Genomic DNA, 13,363 nt, shown 5'->3' with positions numbered 1-13,363 from the left:
CAATAATGCTGACATATCCCGGATGTTGTGCATTCATTGCACATGGATTTTGCTACTCCTGTACCAACACCTGTTACAGGAATCGCATTCAGGAATCTCAACATCCCTATTTTTGCAAACTTATCCTCCAGATTTGATTATACTTCATTGTATAATGAAATTGTGAGTATCATCTCCCACGTTCACTGTGCTGCTTCACCAGCTGGCACCGAAACACCCTTTTTTTCAGGATGCTGTTCCATATTGCCAGTAAGCTCCACTGCTCTGCACTGTGAAACCAGTACCTCAGATCCCTTGACTGCTGTGTGTCTCCTAAAGCTTTCAGTTTCCATTGATATATGGCTCATCATTAATTCATAAGTGCTCAATTATCTCAGCAACTCTTTTTTTTCATGTGTGTGTAACCTTTCCTTTCAGCTTGTGGGTGGTTTTGTTTCTATAGTGCGTATCACCATAACAACCCTCTCCCCAGAAAAAAAAATACCTTGAATGATTTACTACACTGTCTTGATGTATGTATGTATTCCAGGTACAAAGTCCTTAGATGCAGGATGTTAACAGCAGGTGAATACTTCTGGAGAATTTTACCTTGTTAAGGAATTGCCTAAAAAAATGAGTCACTCGTTACATCAACTGAAAATACAAAATCCCAATGGGGTGTGGCAGCTGTTTCCCATATCCATGAGACTGAAGCATGAATCATTAATCATCCCATTCAGGTTAGCTGGAATTAGCCTTCCCTAGCACCCAGCCATGCACATTTTTGATTGCACAAAACTCCCCGAGTCAAGATTCAAGTGTGCTTGGAATCTTCTAAACTGCTCCGTCTTCTCCGGGGTTGGATTAGAAGGAGCTACACTGCAGCCTGAAGCTTGCTGGAGTTGTTCAGTGGATTTTAGTGAGCACAGATTTGGGCTGCTGCTGCATACAGACTGGAAGGTAAATAAGAATACAAATGTTCTTCGTGGCAAAAAAAAAATGGTCATTATAGAGACCCTCCCATTATCTTCAAAGCATTTAGGAAAATCTAAAAGGAACAGAAATATTATCCCTAATTGTATTAAAGTTAAGGGTAATTAAGCACGGGGTGGGGGGAAGACACACACACAAAAACAAAAGAAACCCATGCAAGCTGCCAGCATCCAGGGTGGTGTGTTTTAAAACTAAGACATTTAAGGAATAGTACAGATGAAAAAAACAGAACAGTGAACCTCTTTCTGGAAATCACAAGCTGCAGGCTGCTTTAAGACAGTGGTGGCTAGCAGGAGATTCGCTCTCTGTAAAAGCACAGGGAGAAAGAGTCGTATAGGATACAGAATGACACTAGCAGAGGGCTATCTGCAGGCCATGTATGATCCAAGATTAGAAATGTGAAGGTTTCTTGTCACAGGAGAAGTACAGCCTTCCACTGAAAACAGCAGACAGGTACTCTCTTTTTCTCACTATTTAAAGTTCTTGATCAGCACAGGAAAGGTGCTTGCACAGTTTTGATAAACAAAGAACATGCTTCCCACATCTGAGAGCTCCTGTAGGCTGTTGCACACTTAAAATGTTTAGAGTTCCCCCTCAAGTTGTGATGCATTAGAAAAGTTTTGACTTCATAAAGAGTTCTGTTATGCCCGTCACTTCAGTGGAAGTGCACAGACATGTTCTACAATGCATACTCAAGCTTATTTGACTGGAAAATGAAGTCGTTGCCTCCTGGACCTGAGGTCTGTAACTTCATTTTATTAATCTGACACTTCATAAATACTGATACTCATGTTAAGAGGAGGAAAGAATGGTTATTTGCTTGAGCTTGTGAAATGAATCTGTGAAGCACAAACAGCACAAGGTTTCTACAGCCATCAGTTAAACCAGTTTTAATTATGCCACCATATTTGAAAGGACTGCCACATACATGAGTATCACTTGAGAATAATTAATGACTATTTGCAATAGCTTTGTCGCAAACATCTTAAATGTGTAACATGCTGATTATGCTTCTACCCCTCCCAGTATATTCAGAGACAAGTTTATTTTACATTTGTGCTTCTTTGACAAGTTATGACAATGCTTACAAAAAACATACAAAAGACGTCTTATGTTAAACCCTATTACCTATCCTCCCTCTCATTAGGAAGGGTGTCCATTTTTTTTATGTCTTTTCTCCTTCTCAGCTTTAGCTGTGCAAGGATTTTCCATACTTGGGATTCTCTGCTGTGTTTTGAATTCACTAGAAAATAGGTAAGTAGGTACTATCATTACTCATGATACGGGTAAGTCAACACAGTATTCCCCACCAGCCAGTACTGTACAGAAAAGGGGGGAGGGACACATTAATCACAGGATTCTCTTCTTCACCAAGAATCATAAATACAGTTGATTATATATGCAATGACTTTGTAACACAGTTCTGAAGTCTGCAGACATTTATGCTCTGTAAAGTTATGAAATACAGGCCTGGAAGGGACCTTCAGAAGTCACACAGCTTTTTCCATAATAGAATCATGTGCAATACATAGAATTACCAAATTAAAATAGGTATTACAAAATGGAAAGCTATATATACACAACAAATATTGGGCACTGAAAATGCTTCTTCTAAATGGCTGTAGCTTTACAGTATGCTGGTTTGATTTTGTACATGTGCATGAATACGTATACCCACACACCCTCTCCTAAGTGCCAGAGTCACAATAGTAGACAGTAATTCTCCAGCTGCTTGTTACAGAGTAACACAGCATTTTTCTTACGCTCTATCTGTACCCCCTTGGAATCTGTCTCTACTAGAGCTTCCCCCACAGCTGCAAGAGGAGCTCCACAAATGCACCTCTTCATTCTTCTTCCCAAGATGAAGAAAGCTCTTGGCAAAGATAAGCCATAATTAAACCTGCTGTAAGCTGCTGCAGATCTGTGACCAGTACAGAGAAGTCTCCAGAATTGCTGGCTCCAGAAACACAAGCTAGGAGCCAGCCCGATTACTTTCTGAGACGGGTGTCTGTATGAAGTTTGCATACATAAATGGCTCACAGAACTGCTTTTCTGTATTTACCTGTTATCCCTAGTGACTCACAAAGCAGTCCCAAGTTTACTAAACTCTGGAGTACCTACAGTGTGCTTCAGAAACTTTTGGAAGTTTTCAGCACCTATGCCAAGATTTTCCTCCAAAGCACAGCTGATAATTATAAACACTGCAGTTTAAAAGCAGACAAAGGATAGTGTATGTTCTACTCAAAGGTATTTGTATTTTCTAAACCAGCATCCCTCAAAAACCATGTAAAAATATGATGTGGTATAACATCCAAAAGTTTGACTCTCTTCAACAATGTAAATTAAAACTGTATGTGGCTCTGTCAAAACACACCAGCGTTACATTAGCCACTGTTATACACACACCAGCTCTATGCTTCAGAGATCTTCATCCAACAGCACCAATGGGTGGAAAATAAATTTTTATTTTATTTTCCCCTTAATTCAAATGGTTAATCGTCAACAATAGTCCAGTAACGGGAATGAGAAGAGATTCTTAGGCAGTCAGTGACTGTGATAGTCTCAGGGAAGTTTCTTCCTTGGGACTAATTTTGGTAATTAAAAAAAAAAAAAAAAGAATTTTTTTGGAAGGGTTTGTTTTTTTTTTTCTAGTTCCATTTAAGGCAATTTTGTCAGAGGTGAAAACAAAATAACCTGCAAGTCCCTCTGCGTTGTTTAAAATCCCTCCTCTTCCTTTCTACACTGTATCTTTATTCATAAGCAAGTGTCTGAATAAAATAAGGATGACTCATTAGTTGGGAGACGAAAGAGCAAGTAAACCAAATAAAATCAACATGAGAATATGTAAATAATACTTTAGGTAAAAGCTATTTGCTTAATGTTTGCTTAATGATGACAATGTTTTTACTAATTTATTGCCAGGGCTAGTAAGAAATACTCTGGAGAAACAAGGTAGATTTTTTTCACTCTCCTATATTCACACCAAATTTACATCAGAGGCACTCTTCTGTTGTTTTGACAGTCAATTGTACTTGGACTTAATCTTTCAGTTTAAGTATGGTGCTCTCTCTGGGGAGGAGTAGTAATAGGTAGGCTTGATGTTTCCCAGGACTTCATCTTCCCAGTTGGGGAGACAGCAGAAAAAGAAAGCACAACCTATTACAACAACAGTGCTGGCCCAACCAAAGCCATAGGCCCAGCTGAACATGTTATCTCCTATCAGTGGAATTTCTTCAGTGAATTTTACTGGGTAGATGACCAAGCCTATGATCTGGAATGCAGCTGGAGAGAGAAATGAAGAAAAGCAGGAGTAAATAACAAAGAATGTATTACATTTCCCACTAAAAAAAGATACCTGGAGATAACTACGTATCTTTCTAAGATATGTAAAGATTAGCTTCAGTCATACAGTCAGATATGCATTCTTATAGAGGTAAATGACTTCTGGCCAAGGCAGATCCCCACCCCTATGTGAATGCAGGTGATGTTGCCAGGTTGCTAAGGCACATACCTGCATGCTGTGACTAGCCCTGTCCTACAGCTCAGGAGCTGTGATCCCTGCAGAGCCAGTTACCACCCACTTGTACCACAGCCACATTGCTCTTCCTCCCCTTGGGATGGTGCAAAGTGCCCAGGGCTCTCAGCTCCCATGTGATATGCAGGGCCAGAGGTGTTGGTTGCCGCCATACACTGCTTTTGAGAAAGTGCTAACTGACAAAAGCCACTGGAGTTTCTCTAACCATTATCCTCTCAGAGCATAAATCAACATTCTTTTGTTCCCCATAAAAATTAATCAAAAACCAGAAAAGGCAGCTTACTTCATAAGGGAAGCTCTACCTACCATGTTTTCCACTTAAGCTTGTTTTACATCTAAAATAACCTTGTCTTTGTGCCCAGCCTTACCAACAACGAAGAGCAAGCCTCCAATTCCTCGAACAAAGTTGAAGCGGAGTATCTCAATTGAAAACGCGATGACTGCAAGGGCGAAACAAATGACCAGGATCACAAAGCCCACAAGGTAGGTGGCAGCTGCTGCTCTTCCCCATCCTTGAAGAGAAAACAAGAAAGATGTTACCCACAGCACTGCACTGAACTGCAGATCACTGCAGGGCTTTGGTTTCCTTTAATGACTTTTTGTCGAAATCCTTTACTGTAAGAAGCTTGTCCTGTCAAAGCAACACTGGATGCCTCCGAAGTGCACAGCTGCAGAGGAGAAAGGCACTATTGTCGGTGGAGCAGCCACAGAACTCCCTATCTACTAACCTGTCCTGCTAAAAAGAGGGGTGAAGTGTAGCATGATACTAGAGATAACACCTCCAAACTCTGTATCTGTAAGAGACCCACAGACACCTGAGCAGATAGGACACAACCACTCAGAATGTACTTGATCGGTTTTGTTCCTGTTCAACATGCAAGTTTACAAAACCACTTCCATACCTGGGGAAGTATGAAAGCAGGAAAGAGTGTACCACCACAGGAGATAATGCTGGGAAATAATAGTGCTGTCAGCATACAGATTCTTGCCTGTTTATGACAAAAATAATGCACATGGAGCAAAACTAGCGTGACCAAAAAGAAATAGCTTTGTAATAGCTGAAGTGAGAGATGACAAAGAGAAAGCTCCAAGATAAATATTCACAGCTGGAAAAGAAATTAGGAAGAGCTAAAACGTAGCAGGCGGAGGAGAAACAGCAGAGACTGAGGTAAAGTGGAAGAGTCCTCTTTGAATCATTACTTTGACATTTGAAGCAACCGGGTAGTGCAGATCCTCAGGATCAGGCAACTGCAAACTGGAAGAGGCTCAAGCATGAAGCAAGCGTCCTTACTCAGGAGAGCAGCACCAGAAACCACAACTCACCCACTACAGGCCAGGAAGCAAAGGTAAGACAACCTGCCAGAAAAACAGCCAGCATTTCCCTTTCCATACTGCCACAGGCTTGTGGAAAGGCACTCATTATGGGCAGACCCTGTCCTCTTTAGAAACCAAGCAGGAGTTCAGGTGAGCCCAACACAAACAGATGTGCTCCTGCCCCGGAGGCAGAATCCCTGCCCATATGGACTAAACCATTGGGCTAGTGCTTTGTTTTCCAGTCAGCTGTCATCACAGCTCACTTCCTACATCTGCATAATGTGGGTTTCTACTTTCACACATTCAGACAGGGGTAGGGCCAGATTCCGAGCTCCCTCTAATGTAGGAATAAAGAAAGCAGCAAGATTTAGGTCAGAACATTAAAAAAACACAAGTCTCTTTCATCAGAGCTCTGTTCCCACACAGCTGAAGAAACTCTGTAGATACCCTGTTTTCAATGTAGATCTTGGGTCTCTCTGTGCAAAAGCTAAGAGGAAAAAGACAGTGAAACGGAGAACTTTTTCCTAAAGAGTTAAAATCCTGCACCGCCACATACTAGTTACATAAATGGGGAAAACAGTAATTTGAGACAGAGAACGCTGTAAAACTCTTTCAGACACCTCTACTACATGTATCAATTTACTCTCTAAAAGCAAAGCACTGTTTTACAGCCATTTTCATTAGATTAGTCTCAACTAGTTTCTTTCCCCCTTCTCCCACAGCAAAGTGAAATACAGTAGCCATCCATTAGGGAGATCTCATCCCCACCACCTGAAGCCAGTCATGCTGGCATAGGAAGAGCAAGGAAAAGGCTTTTCTTTCCCCTGTCACTTCTTGAAGCTATCCAAGACAGCAAAACCTTTTCCAATTCCTCCTCCTTCAGGTAGCTGCGGATGTTTCATAACCCTCCCCTAACAGTGCTGCGGGGTGAGGAGGAAGGGAGGACACCTGATGAACGTCTGGAGATTACAGCTACATCAGTGGTTTGATAAAATCTTTTCATACAAAATATTCTGACATACCTAGCACAGGTACTGGGTATTGTCTCCACAACAGGATTTATTTAGAGATAACTAATACAAAGGGATAGATAGTTAACCATTACACACAGCCAGCCCAGGAAAATTGATTCAGACTAAATGACCTAGGAATGCTATTCATCAATATGTGCCCTATTAAGAAAAAAAGCACAACCACAAGAAGGAACACCTAGTTATCAAAACACATTCCCTCTCAAAAGGATTACATATGCTGGCACAGTAGAGGAAGCCAAGCACAGCATCTGCCTGATAAAATTTAGGTTGCAAATTCAAATACCCCTGCAGGTTAGACACCTTGAGGATGGTGCAACACAAAAATGACTGGAGGAGATAAGCCAGAAAGCCCCCAGTGCTCTCTGCTATTTCCATATCTTCTGTACTTACTTTACAAGCATAACAAGCTTTTGGATACAGGTCAGCCCTGGCTCCACTCACAGTGATTTATTTTCTTGTCTCTGGCGATATGAAAGTGACAAGACGGCTGTAGGAGATCTTGTCAGGAAGTCAGTATCAAGCCCAGCTTTGCTTCAAGTCTTCAAAAACAGGACTGTATGAGCACCACCACTATGAAATTCAATGGGTTCTGTGCTCACATGTGACAGAGCTCAGTGCTGGTGACCCCGTATCTTCCCCTCTTTCTCCTGCTGGATTATCTTCTCCAGCAACAGTTATCAGTGGGTTGATAATGACAAGACTGATTCATAGGCGCTGGCCACAGCACCGGATAGGTCTACTCTGGTCTGGACTAGACAGCAGCCATCAAATAGCCACATGAGCACTGGTAGGAGTCACAGGAGGAGCAGCAAAAAGCTGTGGACTTGTGTATATTTGCACAGTACAAGGGAAATAAGAGAAAATAAGAAAATATAAAGACTATAAGAAAAATCTCAAAAAATAACTGTAAGTCTTTTAATAAGTGACTGATTGGAGAGGTTCGGGTAGGAGGCTGCACCCTTACCGAGCACAGGGTGCAGCCCGGCCACGCTCCTTTCCCACACAAGCCACTGCTACCCCCATCAACAGGGAGAGCTTTCACCAGAGGGGCTGCTGCAGGGCTCCAACTGAAATCGCTGTTTCTCTGTGCAGGATCCCCATACCTATCAAGCCTGGCTTTCCCAGTTCCTTTCCTCCCCAGAGACTCCCGAGAGCTGATCAAGTCCGCTGCAGGCACACAGCTCTCCTGTCTCCTTCTGCAAGATTCTCCACCTACAGCTCCCAGCTGCTAGGAGGGGAGAGCTGCAGGTTTACATTCTCACTGTTTGCTGCCTTCGGAACCGGAGTGACCTGCTCACACTCAAAGAGGGATCAGCTCCAGTTTCTAGGTGGTTTGTGCTCAGAAGTACCTTGTAATCATGAGACATTTAGCCAGAATTTAAAGTTTCTCCAGAGAAGATTCTCAGGTCCCTTCATTTGGCAGGGAGAGCATTTCTTACTCAAAATAGGCACAAATATGATGTCTGTTTATGAGATCGTACAACACCACCACAATGATTTGGGGCTGCATAAATAGGAAAACAGAAAAGAATAGTTGTAGGTATTAGTGTTCCCTAGCTCAACTTTGCCTCAAACGAGAGTCAAGTACTTTGTGTCCAATCAGCAGAAAGGTATTTATCAATTAGGTGGTGTTGAAAGAACATTAGAAAACTGTTCAGGGGCTGAAGGTCTGTAATTATTAGGAAGGATTAAGACTTTTAGTACATAGCTTGATTAATGATGACTATGGAAAGGAACTAAGCTGCAAATGTTATTGTGCAAATAGCTAGGAGGGGTCAGGATTATTTAAGGATGAATACCACTAATATGATGAAATCCAAAACCAGCAAGCAGCAGAGCCTTAGCATAAGGTGTATTTCTTGATTTTATTCAGCCTCAGCCCTACCAGGAAGGAGATGGAAGCTCTACAGGGTAGGATATTTAAGTCTAGACTTCCCTTTAGAAGTTAATAAAGGGGCTGGGAAAATAGTCTTTGTTCACTTACTTACAAAAGCAGAAACTAGTTTGTTAGCTTGTGAATAACTGGAATCTTGGGGTAGATGTTTTTACCATGATATGCATAGATGAGGCATGCTTTTACACTGTAGTTATAATACTTTTCTGCATGTAAATGACAGCAGCAATTCTTGTTTGGCCTTGACAGTCCATTACATAGAATGCCCCAATATACCTGCTTTTGCTGATGGAACAAAAGAATAGCAGACTGCAAGCGAGAGAGCTCTGTCAATATTTTTCTTGCTCACAGAATGTGCAAATTTCCATGGTAGCACGACTGGTGAAGGAAAGGTATGCGCATACCCACTGCAAGCACAGGACAGCCCAGAATCAAATGTTCACTGGGAGGACTGGTTGGGAATTAGCACTGGGAATCACAGTTCTGTTTTGGATTTAGAAGTGCAGGAAAAGCAATTGCTTACTCTCAAACTATTAAATAAAACCCACTGGTACAAACCTGGCTTCCGCCACTTGGCTCTGCTGGGAGCTCAGGAAAGGCACAGTCCTATATATTTCCAGCTTTTAACACCTCCAGATTACTAGCAGCCGAAGCGTGCATGCCCAGGGGCCAGCAAAGCCCTCTGGCAAGGGACACCAGCCTCTCCTGTTGCTGAGATCTTTTACTGAGGAGATGCAATAAATGTTTTCTGGGTGTAGCCAGGGACACCAACTGCTACACCTTTGCCATTATCCTTTTCCGAATGCCTGCACTTGGCTGACACTATCCTGGCACGGTAAATCAGAAAAGCATGCCTGAAGAGGCACACTGAAAAGGGTACATGTAACAATCCTCCTCTGTTTATCTGGCCCCTTAGAGAAGGTAACACACGCACTCAGCTTCAGCAATGACCTGTGGTATCAAAGTCCAAGCTTCTAAGGACACAGGTATAGTGGCACAGCCACAATGAAACATGATTCAAAAAAGCTGGGCTCCTACTTTTAAGTTCCACCTCTCCTCCTCCCCCCTTTTTTTTTGGCAGTTACTAAGGATCCAGATGAATGCTTCCCCTTTTTTACTTGCTGCTGTGTGCTTAATAAATACCAACTGGCTGTTAGGAACACAAGAAAGAGTTAATCTCTGTGGCATCACATTTACTGCACATACACGCCCATCTTTTACAGCGATAATTCAAAGTCAAATTGATGGGAGAAAGCCATTCAGAAGCACTGGGAGGACACAGCCATGCACATGTACAGCTCCTAAACTTAGAGCTTCACCATTATAAAGACAACCACCCTCTCCAAGTAACCATATTGCAAACAATCTTTGTCACATCTGATAGCTTACCAATACGTTTAAACACACAGTCAACAGTTTAATCCTGCAGTGGTCCAGACTAAGTCATCTTGAGTCATATTCTAGTGCACCACAGCAGCTCTGCATTGCAACACTTTGATAATACACAGCTGCTGCCAGCCCGGACACTTCCCAGACACAAACCAGTATGCAGCTCTAAACAAAATCCCTTTCCCACCTCCCTACCAAATGACATCCTACTATTCTTTTTTCTCCACTTCTTCCCTCTCATGCGGCATTTGCAAGTGTGTATTTAGAAACAATGCAGTTGAGAAGACACTTCTATTTGCAAATCCTTCTTTGTCTGTCCATGCCCTTCCTCCCCCCCCCCCCCCCCCCCGGCCTTTAAAATAAGTTACCCATCTGCTTTTTCTCCTCCACTTCTTAGTACGCAGCTCAATTAAGAAACTGGCTAATGGAGCTTTCCATTAATGGGGATCCACTCTGAAGTTTTCATTTCATCAGGAGTGGTGCAGGACATTTAGTGCATAGTAGTTACAGTACATAGTAGTACAGCAGCAAAACACAAGCTATTCATCCCAATTAATTAACTTTTATTTTCCTGCAGCAGTGCTGTAAATGCCTGGTAGGCATTTTTTCCTTTGTAAATGCCCTCTCATATTTTGAGCCTGATGGCATTAACATAGAAAAAAAAGGAAACAAAATAAATCAAACTCATATCCTGTTGAGATGTAAATAGTATTTGGGTAGACAGTGGCATTGATGTCATGAAAATTAGAGAAGAGGCAAAGTGAAGCTGGTGTAAGTAAGCCAAAGATTCAAATGAGTTTTGGGTTAAACAAGCCAAGGCTTAAATGAGTGAAGTCAAGGATACTCTTCTTTTCTGACAGCTTGTTAACTAGAAGAAACAGCATAAAGTTGCTTTTGCCCTACAACGCCTAGGGCTGATGCAAAGCACACACCCATGAGCACACAGGGACATGAGCAGCCGTGTCACTACAGGAGAAAGCAGAAGTGTATGAGCACTTCTTCCCTGTGCAATGCAAATCTCAGGAGCTCTGCACTAGCTTTTCCTGTGTCTAATGGGGGAGACAAATTTTTTTTATGTCACTCCAGCCAGATTTCTGCCACCTACAATATAACCTGCAATCATCACCTGGCTGAGGAACAAAGCCACTGCTCTAACAATATATTCAGGACACAGCTCATGCATGAGTGTTGCCATGAAAAGCTGCTGGAAGTCAGTCCACAGCACTGAGGCAGCAAGGGATCTGCACAGGGAAGCAGTCCCGGCTCTCCCAGCTGAAACACACCCTTCCAGCTTCCCAGTCCCCAAAGCACCCTCATCCAGGATCTTAAGGCGGGTCTGCCTATTTCTCCAGATATATTTTGTCTGAGGGAAAAGCAGATGTAATCAGACCCACGTTTTCTAGCAAATAAGAAAAAGTCCTCTCAAAACACCAGAAACTGGGAGTGCGCAGTAAGTACACTGGCAGTGCCAGATACAGAAGCATACAGAAGTTCAGCAAGTTAAAACAGAGGCACCATTATCCCCTGATTTAGACCCCAGTGCAATAGAGGGATATACAGAGAAAACAGCATTTTTTTCCAGCTTGCAAATCCACATCAGGCTGTTTGAAGCTGTAGGTCAGGAGGCATCCTAACAGCTACATTCCCTTGGGAAGGCAGGGTTAAACTAAGGTGCTCTCCCACTCCGGTGGGCCAGGGGGAAAACAATTTTACTATCATCCAGGTGTGGTTCTCCACCGGACACCCTGCACAAACGTTTCCGTGCTCACTATCCAACCAGCAAGGCCACCAGCACAAGGGAGGGGAGATGGCTAGTGCCAGGCCAGGCTACTGAGGCTTGCAGCCAGCAGGTAGGCAAAAGGAAGCAGGGTGAGGAAGGGGCTTGTGGCCAGTTGGTTATCTTTGGTTGTACCAATAGAAGAGACTGAATATTTGACTAACAGGTTGGAAGGGACCTCAAGGACCATCTGACTCAAACCAGATTGCTCTGAAGGTCTAGACCTGTATTTCTTTGCTGGTTTAAGCCCTAAAACAGCACTAGCACTGACTCTGCAAGGGCAACTCCATCCCAGAAAGCAGCAGCTCCACAACAGCAGTGGGGAGACCACACATGGCCATCACTCACCATAGTCCATGAGGGACTCACAACTCCAGTTGAGGTCCTCCTCGCCGCGTGTGCAGCTCTCCCAGAGCGACGCTTGGTGCACGTAGGGCTCGGACTCCGACTCCAGCCAGCCCCTGCCCGCCAGGGCGATGATGCCCATGATGATGGCGAGGCCCAGCAGCAGAGGCAGGAGCCACCGGCACCTCCAGCAGGCGAGGCCGCACGCCACCATCCTGCCCGGCCGGCGGGGTCACCCGGCGAGCCCGGGCGCCGCGGGTACGGTGTGCGGAGACGCTGCGGCGCGACGGGACGGGACGGGACGGTGCGTGCGTGCCGATCCGAGCGGGTTTTTAAGGCGGCGGGGCGGAGGGAGTCCCACCCACATTCCTCTGACTAAGCCTGGCGGTGGCGGCCCTGACCGGTGTGGCTGGCGCGGTGGAGGGGAGGGAGCGCGGGAGCCGGCGGGCTCGGCCCCGTTCCTGGCTCTGTCCCAGCTGCCCGCGTCCCGCCGCTCGCCCTGCCGAGCTCTGCCTGGCGCTCCGCCTTTTAGGGGCTCCGACCAAACCTTGGTTCTCGCAGTTTCACGAGCCCTGCCCGGGTGTTTGAACACCATCGGTCCCTTCACTGTTCCTTAGATGGACAGATCAGTGTTTACCGACACTGATAACACTAACGGTGTTAGCCACTTCAGGTACCAACAGCTTGCAGTAAGTTGCTTTGCAGTTGAAATGGCCAACTTCTCGCCCATTTTTTGGGCAGTTTTCATGCAGACAAGAAGGAAGAAAGGAGTTACATGAGGATGGGAATGTGACATTATTACCAAGGAAGCCATTGCTTGCCTGGCATCAAGCTCAGCATTAAACAAATGCAGGTTTCCTAATGGCCGTCTAGCGAGCAGTTGTGCCCTGGCTTCCAACCAGGTTGTACTGGGCCCAGTCCAGCAGTGGCACTCAGGACCCATATACCCTGATCTTTCCCTATTCCATGTCTGGAAATGCACCCCTGAGATGACCAAACTGAAGGCTTCCCCATCACATGGCTTGAATAAACACCCAAAATTTTGATTGTGGAGAAAAACCTCTTCACAGTAAGATCTAGGCACATCTCATCATGTCACCCCA

The 13,363-nt window shown here is 44.2% G+C and overlaps 1 protein-coding gene across 1 annotated transcript; it reads right to left on the bottom strand.

The window, feature by feature from the left end:
- Positions 1-1,847: 1,847 nt before the first annotated feature.
- Positions 1,848-12,660, bottom strand: PERP (p53 apoptosis effector related to PMP22). Its single transcript, XM_065680746.1, has 3 exons — positions 12,264-12,660; positions 4,876-5,019; positions 1,848-4,254 (listed from the first exon to the last, which is right to left on the bottom strand). Exons 1-3 carry the CDS (start codon positions 12,472-12,474, stop codon positions 4,019-4,021), a joined length of 591 nt encoding a protein of 196 aa, XP_065536818.1. The 5' UTR covers positions 12,475-12,660; the 3' UTR covers positions 1,848-4,018.
- Positions 12,661-13,363: the final 703 nt, after the last annotated feature.

This window comes from Lathamus discolor, chromosome 5 (genome assembly GCF_037157495.1).
Source record: "Lathamus discolor isolate bLatDis1 chromosome 5, bLatDis1.hap1, whole genome shotgun sequence".
In the NCBI taxonomy this organism is placed as follows: Eukaryota; Metazoa; Chordata; class Aves; order Psittaciformes; family Psittacidae; genus Lathamus; species Lathamus discolor.
Note: the sequence above shows the minus strand (reverse complement) of the source record. Positions and strands in the feature narration are given on the sequence as shown.

Coding starts and splice junctions, on each gene's coding strand:
- PERP (XM_065680746.1), bottom strand. CDS start 12,474: ATGGTGGCGTGCGGCCTCGCCTGCTGGAGGTGCCGGTGGCTCCTGCCT. Junction 5,020..12,263: donor TGAGTCCCTCATGGACTATG/GTGAGTGATGGC, acceptor TTTCTCTTCAAG/GATGGGGAAGAGCAGCAGCT. Junction 4,255..4,875: donor AGGCTTGCTCTTCGTTGTTG/GTAAGGCTGGGC, acceptor TTCTCTCTCCAG/CTGCATTCCAGATCATAGGC.